The sequence below is a fragment of the Barbus barbus genome (assembly GCF_936440315.1).
Source record: "Barbus barbus genome assembly, chromosome: 6".
NCBI lineage: Eukaryota > Metazoa > Chordata > Actinopteri > Cypriniformes > Cyprinidae > Barbus > Barbus barbus.
The window spans coordinates 5,711,152-5,731,622 of NC_136734.1; the positions used below are offsets into that span (position 1 = coordinate 5,711,152).

The 20,471-nt window shown below is 35.7% G+C and overlaps 3 protein-coding genes across 3 annotated transcripts; all 3 read left to right on the forward strand.

Annotated features, from left to right (window-relative positions):
* Window positions 1-983: 983 nt before the first annotated feature.
* Window positions 984-2,747, forward strand: LOC306871628 (uncharacterized protein; the record flags this gene model as incomplete). Its single annotated transcript, XM_079419691.1, has 5 exons — window positions 984-1,082; window positions 1,172-1,335; window positions 1,658-1,778; window positions 2,074-2,187; window positions 2,372-2,747. The coding sequence occupies 5 exons, from the start codon at window positions 984-986 to the stop codon at window positions 2,453-2,455; spliced, it is 582 nt and encodes a 193-aa protein (XP_079275817.1). The 3' UTR covers window positions 2,456-2,747.
* A 1,653-nt stretch (window positions 2,748-4,400) lies between these two features.
* On the forward strand, window positions 4,401-7,001 carry LOC306871103 (C-C motif chemokine 19-like). The gene is made up of 4 exons (XM_079418796.1): window positions 4,401-4,565; window positions 5,198-5,321; window positions 5,509-5,629; window positions 6,074-7,001. The coding sequence occupies exons 1-4, from the start codon at window positions 4,490-4,492 to the stop codon at window positions 6,110-6,112; spliced, it is 360 nt and encodes a 119-aa protein (XP_079274922.1). The 5' UTR covers window positions 4,401-4,489; the 3' UTR covers window positions 6,113-7,001.
* Window positions 6,864-19,825, forward strand: LOC306871101 (tectonic-2-like). The gene is made up of 18 exons (XM_079418792.1): window positions 6,864-7,001; window positions 7,272-7,385; window positions 7,719-7,792; window positions 9,982-10,183; window positions 10,950-11,050; window positions 14,580-14,779; window positions 15,254-15,374; window positions 15,475-15,613; window positions 15,834-15,914; window positions 16,442-16,552; window positions 16,639-16,713; window positions 16,821-16,910; window positions 16,998-17,115; window positions 17,211-17,314; window positions 18,269-18,416; window positions 18,573-18,716; window positions 18,895-18,983; window positions 19,485-19,825. Exons 1-18 carry the CDS (start codon window positions 6,914-6,916, stop codon window positions 19,604-19,606), a joined length of 2,121 nt encoding a protein of 706 aa, XP_079274918.1. The 5' UTR covers window positions 6,864-6,913; the 3' UTR covers window positions 19,607-19,825.
* Window positions 19,826-20,471: the final 646 nt, after the last annotated feature.

The following is a 20,471-nucleotide window of genomic DNA, read 5'->3' on the forward strand; positions in this document are numbered from 1 at the left end:
CGTGGTTTTAACACTGTATTTTATTTTGGGGTTTTTTTGGGATGTGAAGAATAAAAATAACATTTTAAACTTCACAGTAATTTTTTTTGTTCATTCTGAAATGAATATGATAGGTTATTGGCATGAATAGACTATGTTGTTTTTGGAAAGCTACAGTAAATCAGAGCGGTAAAAGTTGTGCCAAGTTGTGCTTTTTTAAAAACGAAACTGAGAAGTGCATATATGGGTGGAGGGCAGTTCTTTAGAAAATTAAGCAAATAAAAATACCTTTTCATATAGCAGTTGAGCTCAGGTCAGTGTTGAATTGTAATTGCACATTTCCCCTTAGTCTATTCACAATAGTGATGCTCTTGGCGATGTTGCTTCACGGAATAGCACACACCCTTGGATCTGTTCCAAGCTTTCTGATATCAAAAGACATTCAAGCAATTCATTATTAATGCAATGACATGTTTGGATCCCCCTTAAACACGCTTTTGTTGAACAGGAACGTTTGGAAAGGTCTAGATTATGTTCATTATTTCTGGTTCCGCTAAAGGAACTTTACACAAATTTGGGAAGAAATCAGTTTTTAAGTGGGTTTAAGCTGAGTTTTTAGAAATAGAAATTTAGAGTATGCTAAATTGAAATACAGTGGGGCCATTGAAAATCTGGGATTAAATTTTTTTAAATGTGATTTAAAATAAGCAGAATGTCTTGGCATGTGTGCATATGAATTATTATAAATCAGATTATGACTAGATAGATATGCAGATAATTCAATCTATAATATTAAGTCATATGCACATACTAAGAAATTGCACGTTATTTTAATTCACTCAAATTGCTAAGCGCATGAATATAAACATTTTATTGTAAAATAAAAAAACTGTCGTAATCTAGCAGCAGAAATCAGATTTTGATAGCTTTAGTGAAAACAAAAGTTGTGAGCATCAAACCGTTATGCAACTCTGTTAAGAAAAACCCTTAACATTTCTCTGAGAATGCAGCTGGATTTGTGCATGTGTCTGGTTGTTTATAAACTGCGAACAGGTCATTCACCCCTGCAGACAATTCTACGGGAACAGAGGGGAGAAAAAACGGTAAAGACTTTGGGAATGATAAGTGAAACGGATGCATTTACAAGATAGGGGTGGAGCAAGTACGGTAAGTCTCGGCTTGAAAGTGAAAGTTTGCTCATTTTTTTGTGTATAAATACCTGCACCTGATACCTGCATATCACACATGTGCACAATTGTCTGATGATCTTTTGGCGACCAAACACAAAGACAAGAATGCAGACCGCAACAGTAACTCTCCTGGTCATTGCTGTAGTCCTCTGGGGCAACACTGCAGGTAAGAAACATTAAAACACCTAGTTTCATGGAACACATCTTGCAGCTTCTCAGAAGCATCCTGCTTTATTTCAGACTGAAATTTCTTCTGAATTCTGGCTGCAGCTCAGGATTAATAAATAAGGAAAGTGCCATTCTTGGCTTTTTCTATGCTGGCTTGCTTTCCTTAGGGATGTAGTTATAGTAACTGTGGGGGCAAGTTCTCGTAAATCCAGAAATGCTCAGAAACAGGCCAAGTTTTGTTCTTGCACAAGGGTCAAATGCATATAGATTGGAGGGATTTCCTGTGAAAAGCGTAGCTAATGCCATCCGTTCATTCTCAGCTTTTTCAGACGCAGCTGTGGACTGCTGTCTGACCACCAAGGACACTCGTATTCCAATACAGATTGTTGCATCCTTCTTTCACCAGACCACAGAGAGTGGTTGTGCCATTCCAGCTACTGTGTAAGTTCCAGTTCAGGTTCTTTATTAGCATTTATGGTTCCATGAAGAAACTATAACATCCATGCAACTACGAAAGGTTCTTTATATTGGAAAAGTTTATTAAAATGTTCTTCATACTAAGAAAAAGGGTTCTTTTTTTAAAACTGTTCACTGAGAGGTTCTACCAAAAATGTTTTTCTATGAAAACCCCCTTTTGGAAGCTTTATTTTTAAGAGTTTTGACTTCTGTATTATATTCTATAGTATACTCTATTGATTCTATATTAATGCATGTTTCCTTCTTTCCGTTCCCATAGATTCATCACAAAAAAGGACAAGAAACTATGTGCTCCACCAGAGAAAAACTCCTGGATTACCAAGATCATCACACACTTAGAGAAGAAGAAGAAAACTTCTCAGTAGGAACACAGGTACAAAAAAAACTTCCCCTCTTCAAGCTCTTAGTTCTGCTCTCGTTAGTTCTGTAACATCTCACAGACATCTTCAAAGATAAATCAGACATTTAGCAGAAGTTATGCAGTTCTTCTTCCTTGAAAACGTTTTCTGTCTCCTGATAACAAAAATGTAATCTGGTTTCGTTTTCTTGCTTCACAGATGGGAGCCGGGCATGATGACCCTGTAACTGCACTGAGCAACACTGACGCTGACGGACAGGAAGTGACTACTCTTAATCATTAACTGCCACAGTGGTTTTTTACACAGTGTTATTTACAAAGTGTTTTGGAAATCATGCAGATTTGGGGAATGCATGGTGGTCAGACTTTGTAAATGATTAAAAGCGGATATGCTATTTGTATATATTTGACTGTATTGTTTTACTGTAGCAATTATGAGTCTCATACATTTGCATGAATTATCCTGTAAGCTGTGTCTGTATTTCTAGAACTTCTATTAATGTATGTGGCATACTTTGTATGACGGGAATTTTTCTAAGTATGATTTTTAAATAAATTCATTTTGTTAAATCTCCTGTGCACTGCAATTATTTAATCAAAATCACCCCACAATTATGGATGTTTATAGTAATATGCCCTTATTCAAAAGTCCTGTTCTAAAATTTGGGCTCAGTAAGATTTTTTGATTCTTTACAAAAGGCTTTTCATGCGGCATTTATTTGATTAAAAATACAGTAAAAGCTGTAATATTGTGAAATATTTTTAAAATAAGCATTTTTTGTTGGTGAATGTATTTTACTTACTTACTTACTTACTTACTTTTGTCATTTAGCAGACACTTTTGTCCAAAGCGACTTACAAATACTAAACTAAAAGTTACAACTCTATAAATACTATATACCCACATATTAAGAAAATAAAGAAATTAAATAAAATTGACACATGCATATAACAACATTTCAATAATAAACATATAAATGACAAAATCCTGCCCGGTGGAGTCGCACGGTAGAGTCAATGGTCTTTACACTCTAAAATATAATTACACTTATATAATTACACTTTTCACTTTTAAAATATAATTTATTCCTATGATGTAAAGCTGAATTTTCAGTAGCATTACTCCAGTATTCAGTATCACATGACCCTTCAGAAATCATTCTAATATGACTTTTTCTTTTTTTTATCAATGTTGAAATCATTTGTGCTGCTTAATATTTCTTAGAAACCGTCAAACGTTTTTTTGTGAGGGTTCTTTTTTTAAATAAAAAATCTTTGTAACATCACTTTTCATCAGTTTAATCCATTATTGACAAATAACCATATTAATCTCTCTTTTTTTAATCTTAATGACTCCAAACTTTTGTATGATAGTGCATGAAATGGTAGAAAATTTTTCTCATTTTAAATTTAATAGATGCCTGTAAATTTTCACATGGCAAGTAATAACGATACTGAATGTTTATGCACAAGATTGCTGTCACAATCAGATATTTGTGATGTCAAATGCTTGAGTGATGATGATCCTTGATAAGCGGCACATAAAAAGAGTGGGTGCCACCTGAAATTGTTGAGACTTTCCTGTCTTATTCAAATGCATATAAAGGCATGTTTACACCCACAAGACATTTAGATTTGCTCTAGATTTCAAAGTGCTACACATTTAAGCATTTAATCAAATAACTCTCAGTTTACAACCTTAATATTCAGCCAATCTAAACCTGCAATAAACCCAACAGAATTCACTGTATGCTTTCCAGTCCCGCACATGCCCCAATAATAAACTTTGTGACACTCAGTAAACATTAACAGTAGTTATGCAACATTTTTTTTTAGCCCAGTGGAATCCCCAGTTCTGTATTGACAAGGATCGGTATCTAGAAGCCGACCAAACGGTTTGTCAACTGCTTCATCAGTCATATCGAAACATTTGCCAGTCTGGTGTCCTTTGAGTGAGAAAGTATGTGAGAGTCTGTGAGAGTTTCTATGTGGGTTCAAGCGTAGAAGAGGAAAAGAGAGCGAGGAACAGATACACAGAATGTGATGCATTGTGCCGTAAATTTGGCCCTCTTTCAAAAAAAAAAAAAAAATCTTTTGTCCAGGTCACAACCTCTGCTGCTCAGACATTTTTTTTTTACAGGACAGGGGAGGGACTATGATAGACATCTGTGTAATAATGAAACTTAAGATCGTCCTATAAAGCAGGGGAGCGATGGAGCAGTGAGAGGAGAGTGTCAGAGAAGAGACAAAGATCCTCCAGCTGCTTCAGCAGGACAGACGAAACACTTGTTCCACCATCTCATATCCTGCGGTTACCATGGCTTCAACCCTCGTATCTGCGCTGAGCGTGATTCTCTGTGCATTGGCGCTCATTCTCTACAGCAGTCCGGCAGGTAAGTCATGTCTTCTTCCTTCATCTGTTTTATGTGCTTCATGAGTGCATGGTGAATGTGATCTATTTGTTCATTTATTTCTCATTTATTTCTTCTGATCCATTATATATGATGGCAGATGTGTCACACAACTCAACAATTCTAATTAGCAATCTTTTAATAACTTTTCAGATTAATTAAAATCTAATAATCTAAAAAGATTCTATATATATTCTATATATATAATATTTTAACCAAATGAATATAATTTCATATAATAACCAATAATATAACACTTTTTTCAATAATCAATTTAAAAAAGTCTTGAGAAATCCTATATACAGTAGGAATTTCATGCAAATGCCTTAAAAAAAAAAGCAAAAAACAAACATATGTCTTAAACCACTGTAAACAGTTTTTTATTTGTAGTTAGTTATTACTCCCACTAGATTCCAGCTGTGCATTGCACATATGTTTTGGTTTATTGCAAATATAAGTACAGCATTATTGACAATAAATGTTTTGATCCAAGACACTTTCATTTTTTCTTACATACAGAAGTTTTCAGACTTCTCTAGAGGCAGACACCCATTTTCCTGTATTTCCATCTCTTGTCCCTAATCGTTTTTCTCATATGTTTCAATCTCTCTCAGAGGCTCAGGCAGACTTAGCATTGGACTGCTGCCTGACGGTTAGCCGCAAAGTCATCCCTAAACATGTCCTCCTCACTTACCGGAGGCAGTTCAGAGTTGACGGCTGCCCCCGAGATGCTGTTGTGTAAGTATATCCTTCAAAGGAAACTATTGGACTGGCTCATGTGTGGGAGCCTGGGCATGAACTCCACTATTTATGGTCACATTTTCAAACAAAGCAGATGTGAAAGAGCCTGGGAATTCCATTGCGCTTAACATACACTGGTCTACTGTTCTAGTTAAATAATATGCAAAAATCAACTCTCTTTCAGATTCATAACCAGGAAAGGTTTGAATCTTTGTGCCCCACCTGCAGAGGATGAGGATTGGGTTAAAAAGACAATCAAGGTTCTGGACACCAGGCTCAGGAATTGCAAAGAAATCAAATTCCGTGTATGTAATTCACCGCAGATTGATCACACCTTCACAGTTTTGTTTCTGTAGTATCTGATGACATAAAGCTGGCTGCACAACAGCTCGTCATTGTTATTGCACGAGCCCTGCAGCAGGTCACTTTCTCCTTTCTGGTTTTCATCTGATTCATGACCATGTAGATCACGATTCGGATGTTATAGTCTTATTCATACAAAACCACAAACTATTCAGCTGTGAAACCACAAGACAAAACATCCTCCTACGGCAAAGCTTTAAGCCGACCGTCAACATTGAGGACTCAGACTGTGGTGCATGTTGCAATATACATGTGCAGCAAATCTATATTAAAAATAATTCAAATAAGAACTATTAGAACAATTAAATTCAAGTGAAAGTGTAAAAGTGTAACATCTCTTTATAAGCAGGCTTTAACTAATGGTTTTCTGTCTTCTTTCGTTTCAGGAGAAACGCTGTCATGCTCTGAAGAATTTGTCCTTTTGAGTGAACAAATACAGATTCATATATACTTTTAATGGCAGCTAATGTAATCGTTGTGACTTCAGTTTCTGTAACACATTTAGGTTCAGCATTTTCAACCTAAATGATCAAAACTCTCCAAGTTGTCCGATCTTCTCTGTAGTTGATTTTGTGTGAACATATTACTCATTTTTTTTATTTTGATGTAATCATCTTGTGGCATTTTTAAAGTGAATAAACTGTTTGACAAAAATATTGCATTATTCATATTAATTCCTGACTTTATAAACATGATAAATGCATAAACACATGGTAAAAAACTTCTCACACACATAAACACACATTCATTTATCTAAATAGGGAATTGCACTGTACTGTAAGACTAAATCGAATTACCATCATCTCTCCTAAACCCCAACTTTGACAATTTAAAACTGAATAAAAGTATTATTTACATAGTCCCTTTATTAATCAATTTCCATTTTTGTACACAATGCTGTCGCCAAATGAACATCTAGGTCAGAAACGCACAAATGTGTGTAAAAGGGAACTTTTTATTGGGTCCTTAAAGTGAATTCCAGACTAATCCTAACCCTAAAATACAACTTTTGGCTTTTGGAAGTCCATAAAGACATTATTTAGCGTCTGCGTTAAGATTTAGCTTCTGCTGTCTGATTTTATTACCTCAAATCCACAGCTGCTGGGGTCATTGAAGCACACGTACCAGCGCTAAACGCCACTGAGCGGCGCTAATGAGGCGATCTGTTCTGTGTAGCGCCGTCGCGCCAACACGAAGAAGAGGATTCATTATACCAACGCCACATTATGGCACGATTATCATCCTCTCACGTCGTATTTCAGTTTATATGTATAATTATTATGCTCTTAAATGACGGAACTATCTGTAATGTAGGTAAGTGAGCTTTGAGCGAATGAAATATCAGCAAGACAGTCCGTGTGCAACACAAAACAGAGTCAGCTAGCTGGACAACTGCTAGCAAACATCTTGTTGCCATGGAGAAACGCAGCTTGAACGTACACTTAAGACATTAGTGGTCTTAATTAAATGTATATGAATTAATACCTTAATGAGTATTTACATAAACCCTTATATTCCAAATACACATACACAAATGCAAATATGTAGTCAATAGCCTATGGAATGAATGTATGATTATTTCAGTTTTTCAGCCTGCGTTTATTCTGGCATCTGGTCCGAGAATATCATCCTTTCTGGTTGGAAATGTCTCTGGCATTTCCTTCAGCCTCAGTGCTGTTTCATCTTCAAATGCAACAGGTAGACAATTTCTCAAAGCATGTCGATGCTATAATAACTGCTATAAACAAATATATGTGTTTCAGAATCTAGTTTTTGGGCAAAGTTGTGTTTAAATACCCAGAAATGCCATTAAGATGTTCTGCTCATAAATAATAAATTGTGCATAATTCACTTTTTTGTGTGTCTTTTTTCATTAATCATAAGTGTTCCAGATTCAGAACATTTGGTCTGGCTTTACTTTGTTTCATGTACATTTATTAATTTAGCAGACACTTTTAGTAACTGTATAAAAATATTAAATCTCTGTAATGCTTGGACTTTAATGAATGTTTTCATTGTGAATTTCTTCAGGTAGCATCCCGTCATCATCCTGTAGGCCGGTTTCTCAAACACAGTGGAATCTTTCAAATGAATTAATTGGGAAGGTGAGTTGATTCTGCCACATTAATGGTAGGTTTATGTATTATAGAGGGGCAAAAATTAAATCTCTGTCTTCATTTTGATTAGGAGTTAGTTAGAATCAGCAATATGAGCAACATGGAAAGAATTTACCGCTGTAAACATGCATCATCAACACAACAAGCAATTAACTTGTAAAGTCCCCATTGAAATATCAGGAAAATTAAATCTGTGTTATTAACCCTTATTCCAGTCAACCTGTCATTAAGCAGGGTGTGATCACCTACGCGTCACGTTTTCATGCATGACTGAAATTCCCCCACTGTTTTCCTGTTTAACCTTATCAGGTAAATAGTTTGTACAGAGATTTATATGAGCTGCAGGACTTGCCCAGGGCAAGTTGAGTGGTCTTTTAGGGGATAACGTAGTAAAATGAGAGATTAGTTTCCTTTCTATTTCACCTCAGCACAGCTTTTTGCAATATTTCTACTACAGACTGTAATCAGTACCTTAGGTCCTTTTTCTGGTGATTTCCACTGATGTGATATGTCACTTTCTTGTAAGTTGCTGCTTTAAGAAAGCGTCTTCCAAGAATAAATGTGACCGTTCCAACATTTGAAGTCAGTAAAGATGCATTAAGTTGATCAAAAGGGATAATAAAGAGATTTATAATGTTATGTTTCAAATAAATGCTGTTCTTTTGAATTTTCAAATAATCAAAGAATCCTGAAAAAAAAAGGGCGCAATTTCTACAAAAATATTAAGCAGCACAGCAACTTTTTAGTAATGAAGTAATGAATGATGCTGAAAATTCGCCTTTGCATCACAAAAATGATTGTAATAATATTTCACAATATTACTGTTTTTACTGTATTGTTGATCAAATAAATGCTGTTTTGGTGAGCATAAGGGACTTCTTTTAATAAATATTTTAAAAATCATACCAACAAATGTACATTTTCCACAGTTCTTAGACGATACACTTAAACAGACCAGTAGTATGAATTCAATAAATATCTTGTCATGCAATATATTTAATGAGATGGCTTTATTATAACGTCCACAAGACAGTACAATAATGTTATTCGCAATACTTTTCCTTTTAAATGTCCCTTTAAATGATAATATTGTAGTATTTGCTTCAGCTGGAATGGAATGGATCTGATTTAAAAAAAAAAAAGTTTATCTATTGTTCATATGAAATCTAGATTTCATCATATCGTCATCATCCGATAGACTTCTTCAGTACACATGGTGGGAATATCCCTGACATTCAAGTTTGACAAACAGCCATCACATACCACTTGCAAATTTGCGGTAGGTGTTTTGAATCATGAGTCACCTCAAGCGGAATCCTGACCAGAAGGAGTGGCTTACTGTACATTTTTACCGCTTGTTTTCCTTAATGTATAAATCAATGCTTTCCTCATCACACTAAATGACATACATTATTGTTTTGTTGAAATATCTGCCTGAGGCTGTGCCTGAGAACTCTACACCTTAACCAGAAGCCTTCAGTGTCTTGCGTTTCTTCAGAAATCATAATATGCTGATTTGCTGTTCAAGAAACATTTCTTATTATTATCAATGTTGAAAACAGTTGTGTTGCTTAATATTTCTGCTATAATATTTTTACAATTATTCTTAATTTATTTCGGGTTTCTTTGATGAATAGAAAGTTCATAAGAACAGCATTTATTTTAAAAATAAAAATCTTTTGTAATATTAGAAATGTCTTTACTGTCACTTTTGGTCAGTTTAATTCATACAATTCATACACATATATGTAGTTGTTTTTTTTGGCTTAGTGTTATGTTAGAATCATTATTATATTCTCAAATAAGAAATTTGAATTGTTTTTAGCTTTATTTATTTGTTTTTCATTTAAATGTTAAGTTTTTAAATTTTGTATGTATTTGTCATTTTTAATTTCTTTATTTTTAAAATGTGTATAGGTAGTATTTATAAAGTTTTAGCTTTTAGTTTTGGATCTGTTTTTAGTTGTTTTAATACTACAATTGATTACTTCTGTTTTCCTCATTTGTAAGTCACTTTGGATAAAAGCATCTGATAAATGACTAAATAATAATAATAAATAATTTAATGCATCTTTTATGAAACAAAGTATTAAAAAATGAGACAATAGGCCTGCCATACTGGAGTGTTGCACTACTGAATACCATTATATTCTCTCTTTTGGTTATCATTATATCAGAATGCCATCCTTGTGCGACTGAATCTCAACCGCAGTCTGCAGCTGTGTGGGAATGAAACATCTGTCCCGGACTGCTGCCTGGAGCCGCTGTGTCTTCAGGAGACTCTCCTCGTGTCTGCATGTGTGGATGAAACACCCAAAGCCTCACTCCTTATACAGACCCAGATTTATGCCCAGATCGTCCCCAACAAACCACCATCTGGTCAGTGTCTGTTTTCATGTAACTGAATATGAGGTGCTGCTGTACTACATCCTAGTGGATTTTACTACTGTGGTAATCTTGGAGTACCATGAAATACCCTGGATCATGAGTATTCCTGTCGCTCAAACATTCACATTTGCATTAATATAGCAGAAGTAAACTTACAAATGAGGAACATTACGAGCAGTAGAGCATTTCTTTAGTAACAGCAAGGTCAGGTGTTCAGTTTCCAGGGAATGCATGAACTGGTCATGTATTTTCCTGGAATGCAATGTAATTCACTTCGATATCATCATTTGGGGGAAGTCGTGGCCTAATGGTTAGAGAATTGGACTCGTAATCGAAAGGTTGCGGGTTCGAGTCCCCGGCCGGCAGGGATTGTAGGTGGGGGGAGTGAATGTCCAGCGCTCTCTCCACCCTCAATACCACGACTGAGGTGCCCTTGAGCAAGGCACCGAACCCCCAACTGCTCCCCGGGCGCCGCAGCATAAATGTCTGCCCACTGCTCCGGGTGTGTGTTCACGGTGTGTGTGTGTGTGCATTTGTTCACTACTCACTGCTGTGTGTGTGCACTTGGATGGGTTAAACGCAGAGCACCAATTTCGAGTATGGGTTACCATACTTGACAATACGTCACGACTTTACTTTACTTTATTTTTTTATTTATACCATGGTACCACTATACTGTTTCATAGAGTAATCATTGTACTTTAATACTCATACGATATATATAATAACGTCTTTAGTGTGTTTTATTTATTTGCAGAAAATAAAACCATCATTCCCAACCAAGTGTTTGAGCCTCTCGGCCTCTGCCCATGTGATGTTTCCCCAGGCGAGTGTGACATACGCTGCTGTTGTGACCAGGTAATAATTAAAGCATAGACAGTTGAATAACTGTTTCTAATATATCAGTACTTTTCATTGGCATTCTGCTGTTTACTCTTTGCTAAGCCCCATGTTAATGATCAGTCCTGGGACCTCATGTTTAAACGTGGCGCACATTTCTATGCCCATTTTGTGCGTACGCTGTTTTCCATGCACATATCTTGAATTTATAAAAAACAAAACAAAAAAATTTATGGATGCTCTTGACTGCGTACGCATTCTTTTTACTGGAGAGAGAAAAGTAATGAAGTAACCAAGGATTTTAATCTCTGTTCTCATTTCGATATACACATTTACTCTCATTAATGGAGATAAGCACTGAAATTACCTAAAGTCATTGCACAGAAGTTAAACAAAAATTATATGAATTTAGACACATTTTTAGTGGATGAGCTTGATTGCTTTTCTTGTGGCTATGTTCTAATGACAGCAAGGAGTGCAATAGGTGCACAGTAATACATCTTTCAACGAAACTGCATATCTCATGTTTTGAGAAAATATAAATATTTAGTAAAAACAATGATCAGTGATGTGCAGGTGGACACTGCTGGATTCAGTGGTCGAACGGTCCGTTGTCCGGTTTGAGTATGTCCAATGATAATAGCTTACTGTAGAACCGCAGCTGCACGGAGGTTGATGTCGTGTATAGCATCTCCAAAACATTATGAAAAATACCATTGTATTTGAAGCATACAACTTAAAGAAAACGGTAAGATTTACACATTTCCTTTTTAAAATGTCAGTGACAATTGTATTTACACTAGCCTATCTGTTTCCACTAAAAATAGCTAGAACTGCACTGAATTGTTTAAAACAATTGAAATACTATCTGGCCAGTGTAAAACAATGAGATCAACTCTGTTCTAAAATATTTCTCTGATAACTTTTTTAAACAGTTTTGTTTTTATGGCTATTTTGATATATTTATTCTAAAACATAACAAGTGAAGTGAAGTGACATTCAGCCAAGTATGGTGACCCATACTCGGAATTGATGCTCTGCATTTAACCCATCCAACGTGCACACACACAGCAGTGAACACACACACACCGTGAACATACACCCGGAGCAGTGGGCAACCATTTTATGCTGCAGGGCCCGGGGAGCAGTTGGGGGTTCGGTGCCTTCCTCAAGGGCACCTCAGTCGTGGTATTGAGGGTGGAGAGGGCGTTGGACATTCACTCCCCCCACCTACAATTCCTGCCGGCCGGAGACTCGAACTCACAACCTTCGGATTACAAGTCCGACTCTCTAACCATTAGGCCACGACTTCCCAACAAGGACATTGGATGATTTTTATCAATAAAAATTAGGCTAATGTATGGCACAAATGGCATTTATAGTCCGTATCTCATATTTCCTTAATGTCTTTTATCTTTGACGTGTTAAAAATGGTGTCACGTGGATGGGAATATGCATGGAAATGATGTGCAGATGAGGTTATGCAGCCTATGCATTAAGCTCCATATACAGGTCCTTTTCAATAAATTAGCATATTGTGATAAAGTTCATTATTTTCTGTAATGTACTGATAAACATTAGACTTTCATATATTTTAGATTCATTACAACACAACTGAAGTAGTTCAAGCCTTTTATTGTTTTAATATTGATGATTTTGGCATACAGCTCATGAAAACCCAAAATTCCTATCTCAAAAAATTAGCATATCATGAAAAGGTTCTCTAAACGAGCTATTAACCTAATCATCTGAATCAACTAATTAACTCTAAACACCTGCAAAAGATTCCTGAGGCTTTTAAAAACTCCCAGCCTGGTTCATTACTCAAAACCGCAATCATGGGTAAGACTGCCGACCTGACTGCTGTCCAGAAGGCCATCATTGACACCCTCAAGCAAGAGGGTAAGACACAGAAAGAAATTTCTGAACGAATAGGCTGTTCCCAGAGTGCTGTATCAAGGCACCTCAGTGGGAAGTCTGTGGGAAGGAAAAAGTGTGGCAGAAAACGCAGCACAACGAGAAGAGGTGACCGGACCCTGAGGAAGATTGTGGAGAAGGACCGATTCCAGACCTTGGGGGACCTGCGGAAGCAGTGGACTGAGTCTGGAGTAGAAACATCCAGAGCCACCGTGTACAGGCGTGTGCAGGAAATGGGCTACAGGTGCCGCATTCCCCAGGTCAAGCCACTTTTGAACCAGAAACAGCGGCAGAAGCGCCTGACCTGGGCTACAGAGAAGCAGCACTGGACTGTTGCTCAGTGGTCCAAAGTACTTTTTTCGGATGAAAGCAAATTTTGCATGTCATTCGGAAATCAAGGTGCCAGAGTCTGGAGGAAGACTGGGGAGAGGAAAATGCCAAAATGCCTGAAGTCCAGTGTCAAGTACCCACAGTCAGTGATGGTCTGGGGTGCCATGTCAGCTGCTGGTGTTGGTCCACTGTGTTTTATCAAGGGCAGGGTTAATGCAGCTAGCTATCAGGAGATTTTGGAGCACTTCATGCTTCCATCTGCTGAAAAGCTTTATGGAGATGAAGATTTCATTTTTCAGCACGACCTGGCACCTGCTCACAGTGCCAAAACCACTGGTAAATGGTTTACTGACCATGGTATTACTGTGCTCAATTGGCCTGCCAACTCTCCTGACCTGAACCCCATAGAGAATCTGTGGGATATTGTGAAGAGAAAGTTGAGAGACGCAAGACCCAACACTCTGGATGAGCTTAAGGCCGCTATCGAAGCATCCTGGGCCTCCATAACACCTCAGCAGTGCCACAGGCTGATTGCCTCCATGCCACGCCGCATTGAAGCAGTCATTTCTGCAAAAGGATTCCCGACCAAGTATTGAGTGCATAACTGAACATAATTATTTGAAGGTTGACTTTTTTTGTATTAAAAACACTTTTCTTTTATTGGTCGGATGAAATATGCTAATTTTTTGAGATAGGAATTTTGGGTTTTCATGAGCTGTATGCCAAAATCATCAATATTAAAACAATAAAAGGCTTGAACTACTTCAGTTGTGTTGTAATGAATCTAAAATATATGAAAGTCTAATGTTTATCAGTACATTACAGAAAATAATGAACTTTATCACAATATGCTAATTTTTTGAAAAGGACCTGTATGGTTATTTCGGGGGGGAGACGGGGTGGAAATGCACGTAAGCACAATATTCCCCTGGCTTCGATTTATAGATTTTTGCACAGGTTTTGGCATCTAGCTTTGTGCGCATATACACTTTTAGGATGAAACCTATAGAGAGTTTTATAAACGAGGCCCCTGGTTTAGCAACTTTTACTGTATAATTTAATAATTTTACAATACTTGCAAATTGCTTGCAGTGTCACAATTCATTTCAGCTCTTATTAGAATAATATCCCAAAAAATTGTTTTTCCATTTTATGTGCACATTTTACTAAACAATCATGCTGTTTATGGAAATCTCTGATTCATTTCTATGGAATGTTTCATAAAGCTGATCTGAGCGAAATATTAACAAGGGGGAATCAGGAAGTCTAAGGTTATCTATGAGTGTTTTTTTTTTTTCAGAACTGTTCTCAAGAAGTTCTAGGGTTGTTTGCGACTCAGTGTCTTCCTGGACCTTTCGGGGGAAGTTTCAGTCCTGTTCCAGAGTATCAGTGCTCAGCTCAGTCCTCTGAAAATAACCCTGATTGGTTCCCCTTCCTCTGTGTTACCTCGTCCTTGGACAACAACCCCTTTCTGGGACTTTTCTACAATGGTGGGACAGTGTAAGGAGAGGAAGTTTTTTTTTTGGTGCCTTTTTTTTTGTTTATGTATTATTACACTTACACAGTAATAATTCATACATTATTTTTACACTTATTTAAAATGTGCAAAAGTTTCGGGTTGGTAAGAAAGAAGCTTTTTCTGTTTTTTTTTATTTGTTTATCAAAATACATTGATATTTTGAAATATTATTATTTAAAATAATTATTTTCTCTTTTATAATATTTGAAAATTGTAAATTATTCCTGAGGGCAAAGCTGAATTTTCAGCAGCTATTACTCCAGTCTTCAGTGCCACATGATCCTTCAGAATATGCTGATTTAGTACTCGACAAACATTTCTTGTGATTTATCAGGATTCTTTGATGAGCAGAAAGTTCAAAAGAACTGTACAATGCATATAATACATTCTTGCTAAATAAAAGTACTAATTTCTGGGGAAAAAAAAAACTTCGATAAATTTGCATGTTTTTACAGCTCTCCAAAGCCTCGTCCATCATTTCAAGCCCTGCAGATGACCGCTCCTGTACCTCCCATTAACTACCGCCAGGGAGATCCAATATTCACTAAGGACAACCAGTACTTCACCATCCCACAGGTTACATGCAGCAACATTGCTAGTGCATGTATCAGTTTATATGAGTGTGGTGCTTTCATGCATGTGATATAAATATTAATCCCAGTTGTGTTGTGAGCAGAACTCTGGACTGGGCCAGTGTGTGGAAAATGCTCCAGTGGCATTTTTGGAAAACTTTGAGTCTCAGTGCGTGAGGAGGCTGCAGTCCTGTCCATCACCTTCTGATGACCTGAAAGTCGATATTAAAGATGGATGGGGAGGTAGAGAAACAGTATAACATTTTTCTTTCCTATCCTCCTTTTATTATCACAACCGAACACGGGAACATCAACCATAGATGACTATAGTGGTTAAAGTCTACCCTCAATGATATGCTGTAGTTATGTAAATATAGCTTGACACTATTGATTGTATTGTATTTCTGTGCATGCATGCAAATATGCATATGTGTGACTGTTCATATGTTTGCATATATTCCAGGTATCGTCACAGTCAGTGTTGTGGATGAAGTAGCTGATGACCTCAGATTATTTCTGTCAAATTCTCGTGACCCCATATCTGGTCAGTTGCATGAACATTACATTACATTTAAATATTTTGATTATATTACATTTAAATAGATTTGGATTATTAATATAGTATATCAATAATTTACACTAGTGTTCAAAGGTTTGAAGTCTGTAAGATTTTTTTTTTAAAATGAAATTAATACTTTTATTGAAGTAAAAAAAAAATTAAATTTAAAAGCACATTTAAAAAAATATATATAAAAAAATATATAACAGCTGTTTTTCAACAATGTTTCTTGAGCACGAAATCAGCATATTTGGAATGAATTCTGAAGGATCATGCGACACTGAAGACTGGAGTAATGATGCTGAAAATTCAGCCTTGCATCGCATGGATAAATGCAGTCTTGGTGATCTTTAAAAGTTCCCAAACCTTTGAATGGTAGTGTACATGGCAAATAATAATACAGAAAATATTGCTATATTTCTCTTTTAGTGACATTGTTGTCAAGATTGACATGAAGTGTAAAGTTGGAAACATTTTCATTGTGTAATTATTATTATTATTATTTTTTTAAGTGCCACAACAGTGTGATGTGGTTGTGGCCTTGCGTTACACTCTTTACTGGAGTGAGAACGGCCTCACAGCCATTACTGTGACACGGACCACTGCGAACATCACCGTACCTGGTGAGTCTCACAATATGACACACCTCTTCACGGCACCTGTTTTCTTATGCTCTCCCTATCATTTTTCTCTTTTGTCTCCCGTCTAGTATTTTTGAGCAGAAGATACTCTGCAGAGTTTGTGAATGGAAACGAAACATCTCAGTTGAATTCTGGCAATCCAGGTTAAAGGAACTCCCATGATTCATCAGTTTGAGATGCTCAGGAACATTATATTAGGTCAAAAAAGGATTTATCATGCTTTACACTTTTTTCCCTAATGCTTGTACAGGTTACCAGGTGAAGAGGCCAGTGATTGGTGGTATTTTGGACTCTGATACAGAAGTTATACAGACGGCCCAGATCAATCTCTGGCAACCAGGTAGTGCAGCATATGCATATTCATTAATGCAAAACTACTACCGAAAAAAAAAAGCATTAGTTTGATCCTGTGCTGTGTCCTCTGCAGGTGGAGATGGCCTGTGCTCCTCTGCTGAACTGAGACCAGCTCTGTTTGGGATCAACGCCACGTCAGGCTGTATGATTCCTGTGAGTCTGCTGAATATGACGCAGTGCAGTCAGTTGAGGTGAGTAACACCGCTGAAGGGTTTTGAGCACAATGCAATAGATTCCCGTAGAACAGTTTCATCTGCAAAGGGTTCTTTTGCGTGTGCTTTCACAGAGAAACAGTGCGTAACATCCTTGCTGGATTAGTGCCTGCTACACTCGTCTCCACAACAGGAAAACCAAACTTTTCCAACCTATCAGACTGGGTCAACATTACTAGTAAGCACTACATTATACAATTATCTGTAATATATATAATTTATCAAACTGTTTTAGAGTCTAGTTATACTTTGTCTTATAAAATGTGTAGTTGCAGCTTTAAATTTCGATCAGGCTGTCTACACTACTGGTCAAATGTTTGAAATAATTTTTTAAAAAGCATTTTAATTTACATGCACACCAAATTAGCATTTATTTGATCAAAAATACAGTAGTATTGTAAAGTATTATTGCAATTTAAAATAACTTTTTTATTTTCCTAGAATTTGAAGCATAATTTAATCCCGTGATTCAAAGCTGAATCATTCCTCCAGTTTTCAGTGTCACAAAATGCTTCAGAAATCATTCTAATATGCTGATTTGGTGTTCATTTGTTATTATAGGTGTTCACTGTTCAATTATTATTGTTTTTTTTAATTATCAGTGTAGAACACTTTTTTTTTTTTGCAGCATAGTATTTTTGTGGAAACTGTGGATTTTTTTTTTCAGGAGGAATAGAAATTTCAGAAGAACAACATTTATTTTATTTGTAAATACTTTAATGTGTTTTTGCTGTATAAAAATATTAATTTCCTAAAAAAAATCTTACCCCGAACTTTTGAATGGTAGTGTTTCATGGTTTCCACAAGAATATTAAGCAGCAAAATTGTTTTGAACATGGTTTATAATAATAGGAAATGTTTCTTGCGCAGCAAATCAGCATATTAGAATGATTATAATTACACTGAAGACTGGAGTAATGATTTCAATGCTATACAGTATGTTCCAATAGAAAACACTTTAAATCACAATAATATTTCACAGCATTACTGTTTTTACTGTATTTTTGATCAAAATAGATGCAGCCTTGATGAGCAGAAGAGACTTCTTTCAAAAACATAAAAAATCCACCTGAAAAAGCTGACCACTGCTTTAAGTGATTGAATGAAAACTATTCATGCTCATTTATTTCAGCTTCAGTGCAGAACTCCAGTCAGCCAGCAGAGAGCAGCGATGGAGAGTGCTCTGCTGTTCCCACACACCTTCACATCCATGTGTGGAACGGCATCATGGGAAGTGTGCAGGGTGTGCCTCAGACATTCATCCAGGCAGTGGAGATTAGGTACAGACCGCTTCATTCTGCCTTGTAATGTTCTTATTTTCTCACTTTCCTATATAGCTTTTCATTAATGTTTGAGTGTGATGTCTGGATGCATTTACAGACTTTTGATACTTTGAGACCGTTCTGTTTTGCATTCACTCTTTTTCCAATTTTCAGTTTCATAGAAACAACATGGAGGATAGAGTGTGGTACGGGCAGGGTTAACCCATGTTTAAACCCAGAGCTAATGCAAAATTTCCCTGTGACCTCGTCTGTGACCTTTACTGACAATCCTCTTATTACACAACCCCCTAGATCCAGGTGGGTCCTACACGGCACGCACACATATAATTGAGATTACTGTATAGATACAGTTGCATTTTAATTTCTAAATGTATTTATGTTTACAGTTTCAATTTATAGCTTGCATATACAATATTATTTCACAAGTCCATATAAGTCATGCAGTCTCATGAACTCTGAATCTTCTCTGCTGCAGGTTCAGTATTAACTTCACCGAGTTTGACTGTGACAGGAACGATGTGTGCTGGCCCGAGCTGGCCTTCCCTCTCACAAGATACTATACTGGTGAGGGCTTGGATTTTTTGATGGTTACTAATAGAATGAGACAGAAATAACCTTGAAAACACTTGATGTACTACCGGTATTTTTCTATGTGTTGGATTCTTTGCTGAAGTTGTAGCACATTCTTAAAATAAGTTATCGCTCATGTTTTGGTATATTTGAATGGTTGATGTATGTTGATGGATGTTGAAATATGAAGCACTTACAGTAGTCTCCTGCAGTGTGACATGCTAGACCTCATCTGCAACTTTTTAAAAAAATTTTTTTGTAATTCTTGTGTAGACAGTTGTTATGAACTCATTTTTAGGGGCAACAAAATATTTATGCTTTAAAAATGCAATTATTCACACTGCAGAAGTGTTTAGGTGAGCTGCACGGCACCTAAACATACATTTTTTATTTTACAAAAAATTTATATATATATTTTTTTTTAACCTAAAAACCTATAATTCAGTCTTAAAGTATGATTTATGAATTTGACTCTTATTTATTTATTTTTTGCAGGTGAGCCATATTCCCAGGCTCTGGCTAAAGGTCTCATTCTAGTGTTCTTCTTCATCGCTGCGTCTGTTTTGGGAACACCATGGAGACAAATCAGACAGGCATGGAATACCGCTTCATTATGAAAGAAAGCAAGAGAAAGAAAAAGAAAATGATCTATCAAATAGAATTTGATATTCAATTGTAAATAGCTGTAAAGACATTATTTATTTTCCTTTTCTGGTTTGTAAAAAAAAACAATTCTGAATTATTTATTATGTTTTGAAAACTTTTGTAGGTCATGTGTATTATGTACAAAGAACTTTAGTACTTTTTTATTAAACATTGAATACAAAATGCATATATTTCATATGTAATTTTCTTTTATTTCTTACAGTTCTATATATGTAAGAAACTATCACATATAATAATAATACTAATACTAACTAGTGATGTTAATAGCAACAACACCAATATTACTATTTATAATATCATTTTTATAAGTAAAAACACTTTAGTTTCATACATAACGATATATGTAACAAACTATCACATATAATAATAATAATAATTGTTATTATTATTATTTTGTTTTTTTCCACTAATATATTTAGAAACAATATAGTAAATAATAATAATAATAATAAGCAGCACTAATCATATTATTCTTGTTGTTATTGTTTGTAAAAACAATGTTTTGTTTCTTCCACCACTATATATGTAAATAATAATAGAAACTAATAATAATTGCAGCAATAATTTTAATAATTATTATAAATCAATTACATGTATTCTACTATATATGTAACAAACTATTGCAGATATTATTATTATTATTATTATGTTTAATAATTAATAAAACTAATATATAATATAAATGTTTAATAATCACTAATATATGTAACAAACAATCACTATAGAACTACTACTACTAATAACAGCAGTAACAACAATAATATTATTGTTTGTATTGTTTTATACTAGCACTTACCCATTCTATTCTATTCTATT

Coding starts and splice junctions, on each gene's coding strand:
- LOC306871103 (XM_079418796.1), top strand. CDS start 4,490: ATGGCTTCAACCCTCGTATCTGCGCTGAGCGTGATTCTCTGTGCATTG. Junction 5,322..5,508: donor TGCCCCCGAGATGCTGTTGT/GTAAGTATATCC, acceptor ACTCTCTTTCAG/ATTCATAACCAGGAAAGGTT. Junction 5,630..6,073: donor GCAAAGAAATCAAATTCCGT/GTATGTAATTCA, acceptor CTTTCGTTTCAG/GAGAAACGCTGTCATGCTCT.
- LOC306871101 (XM_079418792.1), top strand. CDS start 6,914: ATGGCACGATTATCATCCTCTCACGTCGTATTTCAGTTTATATGTATA. Junction 16,714..16,820: donor GTTGAATTCTGGCAATCCAG/GTTAAAGGAACT, acceptor ATGCTTGTACAG/GTTACCAGGTGAAGAGGCCA. Junction 17,315..18,268: donor AGACTGGGTCAACATTACTA/GTAAGCACTACA, acceptor CATTTATTTCAG/CTTCAGTGCAGAACTCCAGT.